Consider the following 19,822-nt stretch of genomic DNA (forward strand, 5'->3'; position numbering starts at 1 on the left):
ACTAGAACATTAAGTGATGAAATATCATAGAGAGAATATATAATCAAACCAAATCTCGTCTCGTTTGAAGGGGAAGTGTACAGTTTGTGATGGCCGTGATGATTTGAAAGAGTACTCAAACATCCAATCAGCCATGAAGGTGTTGATGTTCAGTGACACGGAGAACTGGATGATCTCCAAACTTCTGGCCTCAATACTACATATGGGGAACCTGCGTTACGAAGGTAACGTGCATGCATTCACATCCGCATTTATCCACACACACTAGCAAGTGCACACGTGCGCACATGGACGCACAAACACACACGTATTCACACATACATACACATGCATACAAATGCCAAACCTCTGACCTCTGCCCTCTGACCTCTGCCCTCTAACCCCTAGCTCGTACATATGACAACCTGGATGCCTGTGAGGTAGTCCGCAGTGTACACCTGACTACTGCTGCTACGCTGCTAGAGGTACCACGCCCAGATACACACCCAGCCCTAAATTTGATAGCATTTTCAGTACACACACACACACCCACGGGAGGGTTGGGGCACAGAGGGAGCCACAGTGTATGGGGACATAGGGGGTGACACTGGGGGGAATTGAAAGGGTATTGACCCCAACCCTGCTGAGATTGGTCTCTAACCAGTTATATGTGGTGTGTGTGTGTGTGTGTTTGTGTATGGGTGTGTATAGGTGGACGGTAAAGATCTGATGAACTGTCTGACCAGTAGGACTCTGATCACCAGAGGAGAGACAGTGTCCACTCCCCTCAGTATAGAGCAGGCTCTGGATGTGCGGGATGCCTTTGTTAAGGTAACACACACACACACACTATATCAACATTCTCACGTTTCCCACACTCTCTTAGGCATATGTTGCTTGCCTGTTCTGTGTTGTGTGTTACATTTACGTGTGTGTGTGTTCAGGGTATCTATGGCCGGCTGTTTGTGTGGATCGTTGAGAAGATCAATGCAGCAATCTACAAGCCTCCGTCCAACGAGCCCAAAGCCATCAGGCGCTCTATAGGACTGTTAGACATCTTTGGCTTTGAGAACTTCACCATCAACAGGTACATACACAGGAAAGGAGAAAGAGACATTTAATACTGAAGGTCCAAGAGATACAGTTAGGTCCAGAAATAATTGGACACTGACACAAGTCTAAAATATAATAAAATATATTCAAGTTACAGTAAAATAATGAATACAGGCTATACGTCTCTCAACTTGAGGGTATTCCCATTCAAATTGGAGGAAGGGTTTAGGAATTACATCTTTTTAATATGTAGCCCCCTATTTTTCAAGGGATCAAAAGTAATTGGACAATTGGCTCAAAAGCTGTTTCATGGACAGCTGTTGGCTATTCCTTTGTTACTTCGTCATCAAATAAGCAGGTAAAAGGTTTGGAGTTGATTCCAGCTGTGGCATTTGCATTTAGAAGCTGTGAACCTAGAACTCAATGCAAGTGAAACAGGCCATTCATAGGCTGCAAAAAAGAAAAATCCATCAGAGAGATAGCAGGAACATTAGGAGTGGCCAAATCAACAGTTTGGTACATTCTGAGATAAAAAGAATGCACTGGTGAGGTCTGCAACACAAAAAGGCCAGTGGTGGATGATTGTAGGATCCTTTCCACGGTAAAGAAAAACCCCTTGACAACATCCAGTCAAGTGAAGAACACTCTCCAGGAGGTAGGCATATCATTATCCAAGTCTACAATAAAGAGAAGACCTCAGGTGAGAGCAAATGCAGAGGGTTCATCACAAGGTGCAAACCATTCATAAGCCTCAAGAATTGAAAGGCCAGATTAGACTTTGTTAAAAAAGCCAGCCCAGTTCTGCAACAGCATTCTTTGGACAGACTAATCTAAGATCAACCTGCACCAGAATGAAGGGGAAAAAACAGTAGGGCGAAGGCTTGGAACGGCTCATGATCATAAATGTTTTGTTCAACCCCTTGAATTAAAGCTGAAAGTGTACATTTCTATTTTATTTCGGTTGTTTCATTTCAAATCCATTGTGGTGGCATAGAGAGCCAAAATTGTGTCAGTGTCCAAATATTTCTGTGCCTAACTGTATTTGTTTTATGCATTTGATCCAACAAACTAGATTACCTGGCCTCCCTATACAAACTCACAGGACAGAAACAATCTTCGGATCACTGCAGTTTTTGTTCATTTACCTACCCTTTTATTCTTCTTCACATGCGTATGGCTGTTGTGCGTTTGTCCGTGCGTCAACACATTTACAGTTTTGAGCAGCTGTGCATCAACTTTGCCAATGAGAACCTGCAGCAGTTCTTTGTGAGGCACGTATTCAAGCTGGAACAGGAGGAGTACAACTTGGAACACATTAACTGGCAGCACATCGAGTTCACAGACAACCAGGACGCCCTGGACATGATCGCCATCAAACCCATGAACATCATCAGCCTCATAGACGAGGAGAGCAAATTCCCAAAGGTGAGACATGAGTCTGTCCAAAATGGCATTGTATTCTCTATGTAGTGTACTAGTTTTGAGATTAACATATACAGCTCTGGAAAAGATTTAGAGACCACTGCAATGTTTTCTTTCCTTTCCAAAAAAGTCGAAAAGGAAGGTTTTGAGTGAGGAACAAAAGGATTAAAATTGTGTTTTGTTTTGTGGATTTGGAGAAGGCATTCGACTGTGTCCCTCGCGGCATCCTGTGGAGGGTGCTTCGGGAATATGGGGTCCTGGGTCCTTTGCTAAGGGCTGTCAGGTCCCTCTACGACCGAAGCAGGAGCTTGGTCCGCATTGCCGGCAGTAAGTCAGACTTGTTCCCAGTGCATGTTGGACTCCGGCAGGGCTGCCCTTTGTCGCCGGTTCTGTTCGTAATTTTTATGGACAGAATTTCTAGGCGCAGCCAGGGGCCAGAGGGTGTCAGGTTTGGGGACCACACGATTTCATCTCGGCTCTTTGCGGATGATGTTGTCATGTTGGCCCCTTCAAACCAGGACCTTCAGCATGCACTGGGACAGTTTGCAGCCGAGTGTGAAGCGGTGGGGATAAGAATCAGTACCTCCAAATCCGAGGCCATGGTCCTCAGTTGGAAAAGGGTGGCTTGCCCACTTCAGGTTGGTGGAGAGTGCCTTCCTCAAGTGGAGGAGTTTAAGTATCTAGGGCTCTTGTTCATGAGTGAGGGAAGGATGGAACGGGAGATTGACAGACGGATCGGTGCAGCTTCTGCAGTAATGCGGTCGATGTATCGGTCTGTCGTGGTGAAGAAAGAGCTGAGCGTTAAGGTGAAGCTCTCGATTTACCGGTCAATCTACGTTCCTACTCTCACCTATGGTCATGAGCTTTGGGTCATAACCGAAAGGACAAGATCCCGGATACAGGCGGCCGAAATGAGCTTTCTCCGCAGGGTGGCTGGGCGATCCCTTAGAGATAGGGTGAGAAGCTCGGTCACCCGGGAGGAGCTCAGAGTAGAGCCGTTGCTCCTCCACATCGAGAGGGGTCAGCTGAGGTGGCTTGGGCATCTGTTTCGGATGCCTCCGGAATGCCTTCCTGGGAAGGTGTTCCGGTCCCGTCCCACCAGGAGGAGACCCCGGGGAAGACCTAGGACACGCTGGATGTCTCCCGGCTGGCCTGGGAACGCCTCGGTGTCCCCCCGGAAGAGCTGGAGGAAGTGTCTGGGGAGAGGGAAGTCTGGGCATCTCTACTTAGACTGCTGCCCCCGCGACCCAGCCCCGGATAAGCGGAAGATGATGATGATGATGATGACTTTTACATTCGGCACCCCATAGCAAACACCATGCTTTACCAACTGATCTACGCTGGATCATCCTCTAACCATAACACATCCTCTTGCCACCCTCTCTCTCCCCTCTTTCTCTCTCCCTCCCCCTCTTTTTCTCCCTCTCAATTTCTCTCTCAGGGTACAGATACCACTATGTTAAATAAGTTGAACTCTCAACACAAGTTGAACACCAACTACATCCCTCCTAAGAACAGCTATGAAACCCAGTTTGGCATCCAGCACTTTGCTGGTGTGGTCTACTACGAGACACGAGGTATGTGGTCTCTGATGACCAACATCCTGGTTTTCACAATATGAGGACCCATGATAAAAGGCTTTATAGTGTTTTAAAACCAACATGCTTTGACCCTCATAGCCTCACAGCATTTATTAGGGTTTTGTGATGACCATCTATAATGGAAAGTTAGAAGAGAAAAAAAAGACAACCCAATATTACAACCAATAATCAGTGGCATCCATAACCAATAACCAAAGGTAATCAATGTCTAATAATTAATAGCATTAATAACCACTAAATGCTATCCCCCAAAACAGGTTTCTTGGAGAAGAACAGAGACACACTGCATGGTGACATCATCCAGCTGGTTCACTCCTCCAGGAACAAGTTCATCAAGCAGATCTTCCAGGCTGATGTCGCCATGGTAACCCCTCACCATGACATCACCGATGTCACATTCACCAACTATTGGCTGTTTTTACTGAGAAGGCATCGGAACTGTTCTGTACAGATGGCTGTGTCTGTTCTGGTTGTGTCGTGTCCTAAATGGGACCCTACAGTATGTACTAACAAGGATACTAAGTACCATTATACTTGCAAGGTGATGTATTGAAAGATATTTAAAAAATGGCAGTCATATTGACCTCTGACCTTTTCATAATTATTTTGTATTACTTATTAAACAAAATGTCATTCTCTGAGCAATTGTATCAGTTGAAAGAATATACCAAAAATGTTTGAGCATAAAATATACCTCTGTATATGAATAATATATTTGATCAAGTCTTTGGTTATCATTGTCCAGTGCGTCAGTCAATTTTTATTCACCTGTAGTTCTATGCATTGAATCCTATTCAACTGCTGAAACCTTGACCCTCTGCCAGAATATTCTCTCAGCCAGCTCTTCGTCATCTCCACAGTGATAAGTGATATATCTAGACAGCGGGTATGGGGAAACAATGGCTTTGTTTCAACTGTGGTTGGCCTTGGTCACAACCTTTATTCTTGTTGACACGGCTTGTCTTAAAAGGGTACATGTAGTGGACTCTGCTTTAAAAATATATAAGCCACACTATAAACTATATTTGCCTGATTTCCTGTACATGAATAGAAAGGAAATTATGTAAAAACTTAGGGAAAGAGATTGAGGAAAAAGGGCAGATTCCATTGTTACTCACCCATTTCGGTGTGTGTGTTTGTCCGTCCGTGTGTGTGTGTGTGTAGGGGGCGGAGACTAGAAAGCGTTCCCCCACTCTGAGCAGTCAGTTCAAGCGTTCTCTGGAACTGTTGATGAGGACTTTGAGTGTGTGTCAGCCATTCTTTGTGCGCTGCATCAAACCCAACGAATACAAGAAACCCATGGTGAGTGTATGTGTATGAGTGTGTGCGTCAGAGTGTGACCACCTAACTGAGGATAGCCACTCTGTCAGTAGGTCTGTCTGTGTTATTTATGGAGAAATGTAAAACTTTCAGCACTCGCTGAACTCTTGTTTGTGTTTTAGTATGAAATTCTACAGCACCAGACCTCACAACAATCAGACGAGTGACATTTTCCATGTCCGTTGGTTTATACCTCCACTGCAATGATTGAATGAATGAAATGAAGTGAAATAGTTATACAAAAATTATATTAAGAGATCTTTTTTTCCTATCACCAGTATTTGCCTTTCAACAAAATACTTTTTCCACTCCAACATTTGAGTTGAGAGCTGTCTTTATCTGTGTTGTCTGACCCAGCTGTTTGACAGGGAGCTGTGTGTTCGTCAGCTGAGATATTCAGGCATGATGGAGACCATTCGTATACGCAGAGCTGGCTATCCAATCAGATATACGTTTGTGGAGTTTGTGGACCGCTACCGAGTCCTCATGCCCGGAGTCAAACCGGCATACAAACAAGTGAGTGACTGTGGAAAGTTACCAGGCTATCTGAACGTTTCGTAATTTCCTGTTGATACAATGACTATTCACTATGTCCCAGTGAGAATCCCTCACCTACTGTGCTTTTGTGTTGGTAGGAGGACCTGAGGGGGACCTGTCAGCGTATAGCCGAGGCTGTCCTAGGCAGAGATGATGATTGGCAGATGGGAAAGACCAAGATTTTCCTCAAGGTACTGAGCCACACACCTGGCCTGAGGTCTAAATGGCCCCCCTATTCACTACGTAGTGCAGAACTGTAGATCAAAGAGCACAGCCGTATAATGAAGACAAATAGCATTTCAAGCAGGAATCTTTGGTAGGAACCTGAAATGCTCAAAATCCAAATGTCTTCTTGATGGCAGAGTTTGAACATATCCCCAGTATCGCCCTCAGAGCCTCTGAATGTGCTATAGCGGCTCAGTAACAGGGAACCCGAACCCTGCTGGGCCTCTGTTGACTGTTAAGCATGTGTTTTTGTTTCCCGGCTGACGGAAGGACGACACTGGGGAAGATGTCAGGGGTCAGTGGTGGGCTGGTTACCATGGTGAGGGTTACAATGGCAGGGGCCTTATCAGAGTGACCAGCTGGTTTGAGAGGACGTGAAATAGGAAGTAAATCAGTAAGATGAGGTCAGGACAGCGAGGTCAGCACCCACACTTCCTCTACAGGAAACAAACAGATCAAAGGCATGGACAGATGACAGAGATGTCATGAACATCATTCGGGGTCTTTAGAATCTCAGTTTGGAAGCTGTTGATCATCATTTGTGGCGTATATGTGTGTATTCATAGGACCACCACGACATGCTGTTGGAGATAGAAAGAGACAAGGCTATCACTGACAAGGTCATCCTCATTCAGAAGGTTGTACGGGGCTTCAAGGACAGGTGAGGCCGTGGTCATAGCAACCGAAAGAGGGAGGTAGCAGAGAAACACGATTGACAGGACAATTGCGCCAATTCCTTTCTACAGGTCCAACTTTCTGAAGATGAGAAAGTCAGCCATGTTGATCCAGAAGAGGTGGCGAGGATACCACTGTCGCAAGAACTATGGAGCTGTGAGTTCTACATTAGCCCTTTGGATCAGCTGACCCGTTAGTTACTTTCACTTCCCCTCCCCATCCTCACTCCCCCTGTCTCCTCCCCAGATGCGGGCCGGTTTCTCCAGGCTGCAGGCACTGTACCGCTCCAGGAGGCTGTACGTGTCGTATCATGTGGCCAGGCAGAGGGTGACAGGTTTGCAGGCCAGGTGTAGAGGATGTCTGGTCCGCCGGGCCTTCCGGCACCGTCTTTGGGCCGTCATCACCATCCAGGCACACACACGGGGCATGATAGCACGACGGCTCTACAAGAGGCTGAAGGGAGAGGTGACACAGACAGTCAGACAGGAAGCCTCTGTCCCTCTTCCTCACTCTCGTTTTAATCCTGAACCTTCTCTCTCTATCTTTTCTCTCTCTCCCTCTCCCCCTCATTCTTTCTCTCAATCTTTGCCGTCTCCCTCCATCTTCCTCTCTCTCAACCCTCCCCCAGTATCGGAGGAGGTTGGAGGCAGAGAAGCTGCGTTTGGCTGAAGAAGAGAAACTGAGGAACCAGATGAGTGCGAAGAAAGCTAAGGTCTGGGACACACATAACATAAACACACACACACACACACACTCGTACTAACACCCAGTAATGTATAGGTGGAAGCAGAGCGTAAGCACCAGGAGAGACTGGCCCAGCTAGCAAAGGAGGACGCTGAGAGAGAGAAGAGAGAGAGGGAAGAGGCGCGGAGGAAGAAAGAGATGGTGGAGCAGATGGAGAAAGCCAGACATGAGCCAGTGAACGATTCTGACATGGTTGACAAGATGTTTGGTTTCCTGGGGACAACTCACTCCTTGCCTGGTCAGGAGGGGGCGCCGCCAGCTGGGTTTGAGGTGAGGCTGCCACAGTCCGCCTGCGTTGCCATCTGTGCTGCCATCAAGTCATTCATTGACAGAGTGTGTGTCTGTGTGGGCATGTAGGATTTGGAGCGAGTCCAGAAGGAGTTGGAGGAGGAGGATCTAGACGATGTTCTTCCTCTCCCTGAGGATGAGGAGGATGACCTTTCAGAGTATACGTTTGCCAAGTTTGCTGCCACATACTTCCAGGGCAGTACCACCCACACTTACGTCAGACGGCCCCTCAAACAACCGCTGCTGTTCCATGATGACGAGGGGGACCAGCTGGTGGGTCAACTGGCCACTCCCACTCCCCCAACCCTAAACCCTCAAACCCTAACCCTTGACCTCATTAGAATTTGTTTCATGATCTTTATTAGACTTCCTATCATCACAAAAAGCACATGCTTTGGTATTGTCACTTTTTGACCCAGTTTTCTTAAATCATTTTCGATTCCTGGAAGCAATAAGCGACGAAATCATGAATCTTACTGGTAGAATTTTGAGAAGATTAGTGACGTTTGGGGAAGTTCTGAGAGAGACATTTGGTTTGGCTCCCTCCAGGCGGCGTTGGCCGTGTGGATTACGGTGCTGAGGTTCATGGGAGATCTCCCGGAACCCAAGTACCACACAGCCATCACTGACGGATCAGAGAAGATCCCTGTCATGACCAAGATCTATGAGACGCTGGGAAAGAAGACCTACAAGAGAGAGCTACAGGCCCTGCAGGGGGAGGGAGAGGTGAGAGGGGAAATGGAGAGAGACAGACGGGGAGAGAGAGAGGAGAGTCATTGGGTTGGGAGTAGTAGTAGTAGTAGTAGTAGTAGTAGTAAATTAGTATATTAGTACAGTTGTAGTAAAAGTAGTAGCATTAGTATTAGTTCAGTAGTATGATATTACACTATAGGTAGTAATTGTTGTACTAGTAGCCGTATTAGTAGTAATGGTTCAGTAGCGTAATAGTACAACGGTAGAAGTACTTAAGTAGTTTAATAGTAGAAGTATTATTAGGATAATAGAGTGGTAGTAGTACTATGGTAGTAAACTTGTTCTTATTAGATGCTATTTTGTAGTTGATTACTAAGCTGTGTCAAGCTGTAACCACTTTCTTACAGAACTCTAATTCAGACAGCAACAAGAAGAACAGTGTCCGACACAAACTAGTGTCGCTCACTTTGAAGAAGAAGTCCAAGATCACTGAGGAGGTAAGAGATGGAAGAAGAGGTGGAGAGAGAGATGAGGAGGAAAAAGGAAAGAAGAGAGGAGAAAAACATTCTGAAATACACCTTCTGGAAAATATTAAAATCCAATGAAGATAATCTAAATAAACTGAACCTAATCATTCGTCACTTTATACTTGGCATGCTTCTCTTTTCCCATGACAAAAACAACTGTCAAATACTAAATGTATGCAATCAGTAGTGAATATAAGGCTCTGGATAAGAGTGACAGCTAAATGATTCAAGTTAATGTTAGTAGTTTGGCTATCAGAATTAGCTAAATGACTGAAATGAAAGAATGACGAAATTATCCTTAGTGCCTAGGCACTTTGAAAACATCCCACATGGCCACTATTTCCTTTTGATTCAGATGACTGGAGCAAAGCATTACAGGCCATGGACAAAAAAATGCACCGTGCAGGAGAATGGGGACAGCATTTAGGTCTGACAGAATGTCTAGTGATGATGATGTGTTTCCTGTCAGGTGACCAAGCGATTGAACGATGGAGAGTACAGTCTCCATGGTAACAGCATGTTGGAGGACCGGCCCACATCCAACCTAGAGAAACTCCACTTCATCATTGGCAATGGAATATTACGACCTGCATTGAGGTACACACACAGACACACACACACACACACGTGTTTTTATATCCTTGTGGGGACTAGAAAACCAGAAATCCATCCATCCTATCCCTTAATGCTAACCTTAACCCTAACTCGAACCCTAATACTAAACCTAAATTTAACTTAACCCTAACCTTAAACCTTACCTGAAATGCCGAAACCTGCAAGTAACACCAATGCTACAGTAACATCAACCTCAATTGTACATTTTACCCTCAACCTAACTTGTATGCTGGAAATAGATTTACTATTTACTATTTTACTATTTGTGGCAACTTCTGGTTTCCACATGTGTTGCTGGACCTGGATCACAGAAACAAACGAACTCACTGTCTGGCTTGTTCTATGTTTGGATTCTGCAGGGATGAGATCTACTGTCAGATTTGTAAACAGCTGAACCAGAACCCCTCTAAGAGCAGTCACGCCCGTGGCTGGATCCTCATCTCTCTGTGTGTCGGCTGTTTTGCCCCCTCTGAGAAGTTTGTCAAGGTAGGTCACCATACTCTCCCTGCTGACCCAAATGACCCCCCTGTAGTGCATTACTGTTGACCGCGGTCCATAGAGCCATTTGGGACGTAGCCATTATGAGTCTAGAACCACATCCCTTCCTCTCTAAGTGCATGATGTCCTGTCTTGTCTAGTACCTGCGGAACTACATCCATGGCGGTCCTCCTGGCTACGCCCCCTACTGTGAGGAGAGACTCAGACGCACCTTCGTGAATGGAACCCGAACACAGCCACCATCTTGGCTGGAGCTGCAGGTGCGCATGAACGAACACATACACACACACACACACACACACACACACCTGCTTCACCTCTCCTCCTTCTCCCTCTCCCCTCTACAACCCTCCTTTTGTCCCTCCCCACTCCTCTCTTTCTCTGTCTCCCCTCTCCACCCCTCCTTCTCTCTCTCCCCACTCCACCTCTCTTTCTCTCTCCCCACTCCACCCCTCCTTTTCTCTCCCCTCTCCACCTCTCTTTCTCTGTCTCCACTTTCCACTCCTCCTTCTCCCTCTCCCCTATCCACCCCTCCTTCTCTTGCCCCTTTCCCTCCTCTACGTTCCCCAGGCCACCAAGTCCAAGAAGCCCATCATGCTGCCGGTGACCTTTATGGACGGGACCACTAAGACCCTGTTGACCGACTCCGCCACCACGGCCATGGAGCTGAGCAACGCCCTGGCAGACAAGATCAGCCTCAGAGACCGCTTCGGATTCTCCCTCTACATCGCCCTGTTTGACAAGGTGACACGCCAACCCATGCACATACACATACTCAATAAAACACACGCATGTGTAGGATTTCATTGTGTGTGTGTGTGTGTGTGTGTGTGTGTGTGTCTAGGTGTCCTCCCTAGGCAGTGGTAAGGACCACGTGATGGATGCCGTATCCCAGTGTGAGCAGTATGCCAAGGAGCAGGGTGCCCAGGAGAGGAATGCCCCGTGGAGACTGTTCTACAGGAAGGAGATCTTCACCCCCTGGCACTGCCCTGCCGACGACGCTGTGGCCACCAACCTCATCTACCAGCAGACAGTGCGGGGCGTGAAGTTCGGGGAGTACCGCTGTGATAGGGTACGCCTTGGGAACGCTTTGAGATTACATCCAGTCGCTGTTTTCAGGAACCAACTCTCTTTGTCCAGGGGCTGGATTCCTCTGTGAACGATGGTTCAGAACCCTGACCTAACCCTAAATCCTATGTCTCTCTCTCTGTACCCGTCTATGTCGCTCTGTCTTTCCTCATTCTGTGTCTCTTTCTGTCCCTGTCTGCCCTCTCATTCTCTGTATTTCTCTCTCTCTGCCTTCCCACTCTTGGCCTCTCTCTCTCTCTCTCTCTGTGCCTCCTATCACTCTCTCTCTCTCTCTCTCCATCGATCTTTTTCTCTTCAGGATGACTTAGCAGAGTTAGCCAGCCAAGAATACTATGTGGATTATGGCGCTGAGATCCTGACAGAGAGGCTGCTCAGTCTGATTCCATCCTACATCCCTGACCGAGAGATCAGCTCCTCCAGGAGTGTGGAGAAATGGGCCCACGTCATCATGGCAGCCCATAAAAAGGTGCCCGTCTGAGGACGGCTTGTCCTGGCTCCCCCTTGAGTTTGACTCTCTCCTCTCTCTGATTTTGATGTTTGATCCTTCAAGTTTAATTGCAGGGATTAGGATGAACAACCAGTATGAGCTTTTTTCCGTTAGTAGTGAAGTACGTTTTTAAGTGTTAGTGTTGTCCAGCCCAGGGTATACATACATTTAGATGTGCTACCTTTGGTGCATTGCCCTAGAGCAGAGTGTCTTTTGAATGACTAGAACATTACGTCCTCATTACAGGGCATCTACACCCAGCAGAGACTTGACCCCCAGAAGGTCAAGGAGGATGTGGTGGACTTTGCTCGCTACAAGTGGCCACTCCTCTTCTCACGCTTCTATGAGGCCTTCAAGTTTTCAGGTGTGTAGTTTACCTCCATGACCAGTGTTGCAAAATATAGACAACCTTTTTTCTCTCCTGGTATCTGGAGATGAACACTTTCTCTTGACCTCAGTTTTCTCTCCGTCTCTTTCTCTCTCTCTACCACCCAGGGCCCAGTTTGCCTAAAAACGATGTAATTGTTGCAGTGAACTGGACAGGGGTGTACTTTGTAGATGAACAGGAGCAGGTTCTGCTGGAACTCTCCTTCCCAGAGATCACTGCAGTCTCCAGCAGCAAGTAAAACATATGAGATTTGAATTCCACCCTAACATTGTTTTTCTAGAACCTGAAAAATGCTTTAGCTGTCCCCATAGGATAACTCTTTGAAAAACCATTTTTGGTTCCAAGAAGAACCCTTTTTGTTTCCATAAGGAACATTTTCTACTGAGGATTTTAAATGCAACCCAAATGGGTTTTACCTGGATTCAAAAATGGTTCTTCTGGGAACTATGAAGGGTTCTCCTATGGGGAGAGATGAAGAACCCTTTAGAACCATTTTATTTAACCGTGTAAACGTAACCTTTTTATTCTTGTCTTTTACCTGCCAATGTTTTCCTTTCTTCCCCCCTAGGCCACTCATTCCAAAAAGTCAGCCATATTTCCTGTAACCGTTAATAATTATTTGTTGGTGAATACTTCAACCTTTGGATTAGCAGAACCTTTGGACCTTTAACAGAATGAATCTGTGTTTAATCTTTTAGACAGGATTTATATCTCCCTCTCTTCTCCATAGATGCTAGGTAGCTACACTGCTCATTGTAGGAGCATATCTTCAAGCTTTTTTTTCTGTGTACATAGAGGAGGCAAACTGCAGGGTCAGAGCTTCACCCTGGCGACCATTAAGGGTGATGAGTTTACATTCACGTCGACCAACTCCGAGGACATCAGAGATTTGGTGGTAACCTTCCTAGAGGGTCTGAGGAACAGGTCCAAATATGTGGTGGCTCTGCAGGACAATACCAACCCTGGTGAGTAGAGTATGTACATATACACAGGTACAAACGCACACACACACGTTTATTCTGTATCTGTACCTTTTCTTCATAGGTGGGGAGGAGTCAACATTCCTGTCATTCCAGAAAGGCGACTTGATCCTATTGGACCTGGAGACAGGTCAGCAGGTCATGACCTCAGGCTGGGCCCATGGGATCAATGAACGGACCAATCAGAAAGGAGATTTCCCCGTTGACGCAGTCTACGTCCTTCCCACTGTTACCAGACCTCAGGTTGAAATAGTGGTAAGGCTTCTAAAGGAGCCAACATTCAGAACCGTACGAAAGAGACAGCAGTGGGCACATCTGCATACACTCCATCTGCATCATAGACCATCTATTGCTCTTCATTTTCTTTGTGCCTTTTTGCTTTGTGTTTCTTCTTTCTTTCTGTCCTCTGCCTTTCTCCCATTTCTTTCTGTCTCTTTCTATTTGTCTCTGTCTTTCTCCTTCTCTTAAGGCCCTGATTACCATGACACCAGATCAGAGACAGGAGTCTCTGCGCTCATCTCAGCTGGTGCTGCCAGACTCTGGAGAGGAAAGGGTTAAACCTTACACATTGGAAGAGTTCAGCTATGACCACTTCAGGTAGAGACACACACATTTAAAAACTAAGCCCAGCTTTCTAGGTCTGTTTTTACATTTGAAGAATACAGATGGAGTGTTTTACAATACTATAGTTGATTGAGGGGGGTAAACTTTCAGTGCTGGCTATATACATGTACATTTAACTAGAGGAAACTCTAGAAGAACTAGATTGCTACATTTGGCTTTATTCAATGGTAACAAAATAGATTTATTCCAGTTTATTCTGTAAACAGATGTTGAACAAAATGTCTCATATATTTTGGACAATGGGTAACAAATGAGTCTTAAGAAATGTCTGAAGACCAGACTGAGGGACAGATTGAGGGACGGACTGGAGTACAGACTGGGGGACAGACTGAAGAACAAAGAAGCCATTAGAGTTAATTGTCTTGCCCGGGGATAGAACAAAATATGGTTTGCCTTTCTGGCTCTGGGAATCGAGCCACTTTTGATTACTCAGACGCTTTAACCACTGGTCCACTTGTCACCTTGCTGTGCAATGAAAGCATGATTGAAACATTATTAAAAGGTTGGGTATACCAAACTGCTTCAAGACTGCCCTTAAATATTAAAGAGGTTGAAGCTTGTTGAAGGCTTTCTGCATCTAGAGAGAGAAAAACCTCCTGGTCTATTCCCCGAACTACACTTGTTGTTACTTCTTTCATTCCTCCTGCTTCCCTTCTCTACCTTCTATTTGTTTCTATCTTTTATCTCTTTATCTCTCTCTTCTCCTGCCTCTCTCCATCCCTTCCTCTCTTCAGACCTCCTCCCAAACACACTCTGAGCAGGGTGATGATCACTAAGAACAGGGGGAAGTCCTCACTGTGGAGCTGCACCAGGGAGCCCATCAAACAGCCCCTACTGAAGAAGGTCCTCAGCCATGAAGACCTGTCACAGGACGCCTGTATGGCCTTCATAGATATCCTTTACGTGTGTGTTTTTGTGTGTCTGTGTGTGTGTGTGTGTGTGTTTGTCTGTGTGTGTGTGTGTGTGTGAGTGAGGTAAACTCCTTGACTGTGCCACCTATGATGAAGTATATGGGGGATTACCCGTCTAAACGAACGCGTTCTGTCAACGAGTTGACTGACCAGATTTTTGAAGGGGCCCTGAAGGCTGAACCTCTAAAAGATGAGATTTTCTGTCAGATACTCAAACAACTTACAGACAACCACGTCAAGTAAGAACACCCACATCCAAGTACACACACACACACAAACACACCACACACTTCTGTGTCCTGACCACCATGAGTGTGTGTGTGCAGGTACAGTGAGGAGAAGGGATGGGAGCTGCTGTGGCTGTGTACTGGTCTGTTTTCTCCCAGTAACATGCTGCTGCCTCACGTCCAACGCTTCCTCCAGTCTAAGAAACAGCACCCTCTGGCTCCAGACTGCATGACACGACTTCAGAAGGCCTTACGGTAACACGCATACAGTTAGGTCTGGAAATATTTGGACACTGACACAATTTTCATCATTCTGGCTCTGTAGGCCACCACAATGGATTTGAAATGAAACAACCAAGATGTAATTGAAGTGCAGACTTTCAGCTTTAATTCAAGGGGTTGAACAAAAATATTGTAGGAAACGTTTAGGAATTGCAACCATTTGTATACACAATCCCTTTATTTCAGGGGCTCAAATGTAATTGGACAAATTAACATAATCATAAATAGAATTTAAATTTTTTATACTTATTCAAGAATTCTTCTCAGGCAATGACTGCTTAAAGTCTGGAACGCAGGGACATCACCAAACATTGGGTTTCCTCCTTTGTGATGCTTTGCCAGGCCTTTACTGCAGCTGTCTTCATTGTTTGTGGATCTTTCTGCCTTAAGATTTTGTTTTGCAACCTATGGATGGCCAGTTTCACTTGCATTGAGAGCTCCTTTGACCGAATGTTGCGGGTTCACATCAACAGCTTCCAAATATGAATGCCACACCTGGAATCAACTCCAGACATTTTAACCTGGTTAATTGATGAAGAAATAACAAAGGAATAGCCCACACCTGTCCATGAAACAGCTTTTTAGTCAATTGTCCAATTACTTTTGGTCCCTTGAAAAAGAGGGGCTGCATATTAAAAAGCTATAATTCCTAAACCCTTCCTTCAATTTGAATGTGAATACCCTCAAATTAAAGCTGAGAGACTGCACGTTAAGCCCATATCCATTATCTAACTGTAACTTTAATATATTTTGGTACACAGCTAAAAATACATAACTTGTGTCAGTGTCCAATTATTTTCGGACCTAGCTATACACCATCTACGAACATACATTATAGAAATAAAACATATATGCTTACATAGGTACATACAAGATAAAATAACATGGCCACACTCACCTGACACATCAACACAAACCCTTTGTTGATGATCCTGCTCTTCATCTATGTTATGCTTGTTATTGATGGTGTTGTCATGGTGACAGTAATGGCTCCAGGAAGTACCCTCCCCACCTGGTGGAGGTGGAGGCCATCCAACATAAGACCACCCAGATCTTCCACAAGGTCTACTTCCCTGATGACACCGATGAGGTATTCACATACGTGTGCATACCCAAACACAAACTATCTTTTCATGTTTTCGGATTGACAGGTGTTTACTATGATGTGATTGGCTGCTTTGTGTGATTGACAGGCATTCGAGGTGGAGTCTAGTACCAAAGCTAAAGACTTCTGCCTGGCTATCTCTACTCGCTTACTGCTGAAATCACCTGAAGGATTCAGCCTGTTTGTCAAGATCTCTGACAAGGTGATGCACACACAGACAAACACATCATACAGAATGAACACACCCAACACACACTATGTACACAGATACACATGCACTCTAACTCCCCCTTGTTTGTGTGTGGGTGTGTTATAGGTGATCAGTGTACCTGAGGGAGACTTCTTCTTTGACTTTGTCAGACACCTCACTGACTGGATCAAGAAAGCTCGACCTGCTAAAGATGGTATGCTAAATAAAATGTATCAGTTAAGGTGAACTCTTTGATATGAATCTTAGGTGAATCTCTTTGATATGAATCTTAGGTGAATCTCTTTGATGTGAACAATCCCTTGATTATCCTCTATTGTATGTGTTAACTTGTATATATGTGTGTCTGTTTGTTTGCAGGTATTGTACCATCTCTGACCTACCAAGTGTTCTTCATGAAGAAGTTATGGACCAACACTGTTCCTGGGAAAGATTCCTTCGCTGACTCCATCTTCCACTACTACCAGGTGTGTCTTTATTTAGTGTTATCTTTCCGTCATTGAAAGTTCATTTACATACCCAGCCCTGATGGGATGTATTCCTTAGCCCTGGGCTAAAGGACAAACACAACACATTACAGTTTTACATTCTATGATAAGCTACAAATGTTATGTTCTCTCTGGCATGTGAATAATGTTACAGTAACCTACATCATTGACTCGCGATCAATGTTACGCTATGATGATTCAGTTAACGACTTCATGATATCGCTTGATCAAGATGCCCACCCTATTGGTATTTGCTTGGACAACTTTGTTTAAACTACGCAAAGGAAGAGAAAAAGGTTTTTTGTACTACTTAGCTAAGATTTAGCAGGTATAATGAAACGACAAACGCTTGCAGAGTGAAAGGACCAAACAGACGGAATGATGATAACGGCGCACGTCACGGGCTTACGTAAATTAGGTGAAATGTTAGGTTTTGTGGTTGGATAAAAAACGTTCTCTGGGTTTGTTCTTGACCCAGTTTCACACTGGTTATTTTGTCACCATGTTTCTGGGGCTAGACCTGAAAAGTCAGTGCTAACCCTGCTCCAGAGTATGGCCAGCTAGCCCTAGGCAAAGGGTGGTGCTAGCCCACTTCAAAATATGCATGTGTGAACACTTGCTTAGCCCGGAACTTAGGAGGCTCTTAGCCCTAGGCTAAGGTACAGTGTGAACACGCCTATGGAAGGCCTGGCGTGTGGTATAAGTACCTCCAGAATGGAACCATCAGAACTTTCTACCTCCAATAAAATGGTTTTCAAATGTTTCTTTTAGAACCTGGGTTAGGGTTGTAGAATATGTGCACACACACTAGACTTTGCCCACACTCCACACGCACCTTAATACAGAACATGAACATGTGTATGCTGCACACACATGCACAAGGTTCACTTACAATGCTACTGGTACAGTTTGTTACAAATTCAATCCTACCCCTACTTATGTATATAATCCCAGATGTTTTATTATTGAAAAACCCCAAACATTGACGGTGACAAAAAGCACTTGGCAAACAAATAAGGCTCAGCGGGTGTGGCTGGGGATTTATTTCTGTGTTTCTTTCGTTAATTTTGTAATTTTATATACTGTCTTTTATTTATATAAATTATAACCTTTAGAACAAGGGCCCATAGGTAAGCCCAAATCAACACCCATTGTTAACAAAGCATGGGATAAATACTATTGAGTCCCATCTGATCAACTTTGTGACACACATTTTGCATTAAGGACCATCCCAGTGTCTTTTTCAAACACAATGATAATAGTTGTTGCTATAATAGTCATACTCAACAATAATATCTTATTTTGACTTCATAATGTGTCCAGATCGTAATAGCAACATACTATCTGTCTTATCTCTGTTGCATTGTCACTGGTGAGTGATTTGTTGTGGTAATTCATCAAATGGATTCATTTACGCAAGCAAAGCCATTTGTTATTTTTTCTTCCAATTTTCCCCAGTTGATGGTTGGTAACAGGTTACGTTTTAACCTTTCAAGATTCAAGCCCTGGATATGTTCACATTCCAGATACTGTTCACTACTAACCAATAACCTCTGACCATTGGTTGCCACTGTAGGAGCTGCCTAAGTATCTCCGTGGCTACCATAAGTGCAGTCGTGAAGAGGTGTTCCAGTTGGGGGCGCTGATCTACAGAGTGAAGTATGAAGATGACAAGTCCCACTTCCCGTCCATACCGAAGATGCTCCGGGAGCTGGTACCACAGGACCTGATTCGCCAGCTCTCCCTAGATGACTGGAAACGGGTTAGACGAGACTCATCCGACCTCTCCTCCCTACCTCTCTCTGATTGGCTGCTCTGGCTTTATTATATGTTCTTATTGGCTGTCTTTCTCATGACTGACTCTCTTTCCTGTGAATGAATCAACTGTGTAATAACTTATTTTTCTTTGTTTTCGTTTGTGTATCCTTTCCTTTGTGTCTATATATATATGTATATATATATATATATATATGTGTGTGTGTGTGTGTGTCTAGTCTATAGTAGCGTATTTCAATAAACAGGCTGGTAAATCCAGAGAGGAGGCCAAACTCCAGTTCCTGAAGATCATCTACAAATGGCCCACATTTGGATCTGCCTTCTTTGAGGTCAAGGTAACCACAGCCCTCAGTGATGTCATTCTCAATCTCACCTTAGTGTCACGTCTGTCTGCCGGTCTGTCTCTCTGTCTGGCTTCCTGACTGTCTCTCAGTCAGTTTGATATTCTCTCTGTTTAGCAAACCACAGAGCCCAACTTCCCAGAGATCCTGCTGATTGCCATTAACAAGCATGGAGTCAGCCTGATAGACCCCAAGAACAAGGTGGGTGTGTAGACATGGATTTTCTTCATGGTCAAGGGGACTCTTCCTTGTATGTTACTGGATGTATAATCTCTTTCTCTCAGCGCACACCTTTACATGTGTTACCTGGTATTTCACTAACATGCCATGTGCCTATGTGTTTGTGTGTGTTTGCCTCAACTACAGGACATCCTAACCACCCACCCATTCACTAAGATCTCTAACTGGAGCAGTGGAAACACCTACTTCCACATCACCATTGGCAACCTTGTCCGGGGTAGCAAGCTGCTGTGTGAGACATCGCTGGTGAGACACACGCCTGCACAGACACACACACGGTTGTCTTTCTATCCTTGTGGGAATATGAGACCTGACCCTAATCATAACCTAACAACACCTAACCATCCACTTAACCCATTATTCCTAAACCTAAACTTAACACCAATTCTAACACTACGTCCTATTGTGCATTTCCCCCTAACCATAAGTCTGATATCATATTTTCCCTGCTGGGGACCAAATGGAAAACCTTGTGGCGACCAGGTCTTTCTATGCACAC

The 19,822-nt window shown here is 45.0% G+C and overlaps 1 protein-coding gene across 5 annotated transcripts in view; it reads left to right on the forward strand.

The window, feature by feature from the left end:
- myo7aa (myosin VIIAa) overlaps nucleotides 1-19,822 on the forward strand; it is a 35,811-nt gene that overhangs the window by 13,812 nt on the left and 2,177 nt on the right. For 4 of the 5 annotated variants that reach the window (XM_029120689.2, XM_029120693.2, XM_034291693.1 and 1 more), the window contains 40 exons: nucleotides 71-224; nucleotides 388-464; nucleotides 691-810; nucleotides 924-1,066; nucleotides 2,247-2,457; nucleotides 3,896-4,031; nucleotides 4,313-4,419; nucleotides 5,220-5,357; nucleotides 5,733-5,891; nucleotides 6,011-6,103; nucleotides 6,704-6,798; nucleotides 6,884-6,968; nucleotides 7,059-7,277; nucleotides 7,441-7,524; nucleotides 7,593-7,826; nucleotides 7,914-8,117; nucleotides 8,394-8,570; nucleotides 8,945-9,034; nucleotides 9,534-9,661; nucleotides 10,039-10,165; nucleotides 10,318-10,437; nucleotides 10,748-10,921; nucleotides 11,022-11,249; nucleotides 11,565-11,732; nucleotides 12,000-12,117; nucleotides 12,249-12,375; nucleotides 12,937-13,106; nucleotides 13,186-13,376; nucleotides 13,591-13,718; nucleotides 14,480-14,637; nucleotides 14,742-14,895; nucleotides 14,983-15,138; nucleotides 16,150-16,255; nucleotides 16,359-16,472; nucleotides 16,587-16,674; nucleotides 16,839-16,945; nucleotides 18,543-18,728; nucleotides 18,961-19,077; nucleotides 19,201-19,284; nucleotides 19,450-19,569. In XM_029120689.2, the coding sequence (XP_028976522.1) occupies nucleotides 71-224; nucleotides 388-464; nucleotides 691-810; nucleotides 924-1,066; nucleotides 2,247-2,457; nucleotides 3,896-4,031; nucleotides 4,313-4,419; nucleotides 5,220-5,357; nucleotides 5,733-5,891; nucleotides 6,011-6,103; nucleotides 6,704-6,798; nucleotides 6,884-6,968; nucleotides 7,059-7,277; nucleotides 7,441-7,524; nucleotides 7,593-7,826; nucleotides 7,914-8,117; nucleotides 8,394-8,570; nucleotides 8,945-9,034; nucleotides 9,534-9,661; nucleotides 10,039-10,165; nucleotides 10,318-10,437; nucleotides 10,748-10,921; nucleotides 11,022-11,249; nucleotides 11,565-11,732; nucleotides 12,000-12,117; nucleotides 12,249-12,375; nucleotides 12,937-13,106; nucleotides 13,186-13,376; nucleotides 13,591-13,718; nucleotides 14,480-14,637; nucleotides 14,742-14,895; nucleotides 14,983-15,138; nucleotides 16,150-16,255; nucleotides 16,359-16,472; nucleotides 16,587-16,674; nucleotides 16,839-16,945; nucleotides 18,543-18,728; nucleotides 18,961-19,077; nucleotides 19,201-19,284; nucleotides 19,450-19,569 (5,595 nt within the window). The remainder of the gene's footprint in view (nucleotides 1-70; nucleotides 225-387; nucleotides 465-690; nucleotides 811-923; nucleotides 1,067-2,246; nucleotides 2,458-3,895; nucleotides 4,032-4,312; nucleotides 4,420-5,219; nucleotides 5,358-5,732; nucleotides 5,892-6,010; nucleotides 6,104-6,703; nucleotides 6,799-6,883; nucleotides 6,969-7,058; nucleotides 7,278-7,440; nucleotides 7,525-7,592; nucleotides 7,827-7,913; nucleotides 8,118-8,393; nucleotides 8,571-8,944; nucleotides 9,035-9,533; nucleotides 9,662-10,038; nucleotides 10,166-10,317; nucleotides 10,438-10,747; nucleotides 10,922-11,021; nucleotides 11,250-11,564; nucleotides 11,733-11,999; nucleotides 12,118-12,248; nucleotides 12,376-12,936; nucleotides 13,107-13,185; nucleotides 13,377-13,590; nucleotides 13,719-14,479; nucleotides 14,638-14,741; nucleotides 14,896-14,982; nucleotides 15,139-16,149; nucleotides 16,256-16,358; nucleotides 16,473-16,586; nucleotides 16,675-16,838; nucleotides 16,946-18,542; nucleotides 18,729-18,960; nucleotides 19,078-19,200; nucleotides 19,285-19,449; nucleotides 19,570-19,822) is intronic. The other variant, XM_034291694.1, reaches the window with a different exon arrangement.

The sequence above is a fragment of the Esox lucius genome, chromosome 1, assembly GCF_011004845.1.
Source record: "Esox lucius isolate fEsoLuc1 chromosome 1, fEsoLuc1.pri, whole genome shotgun sequence".
NCBI classification, from domain to species: domain Eukaryota; kingdom Metazoa; phylum Chordata; class Actinopteri; order Esociformes; family Esocidae; genus Esox; species Esox lucius.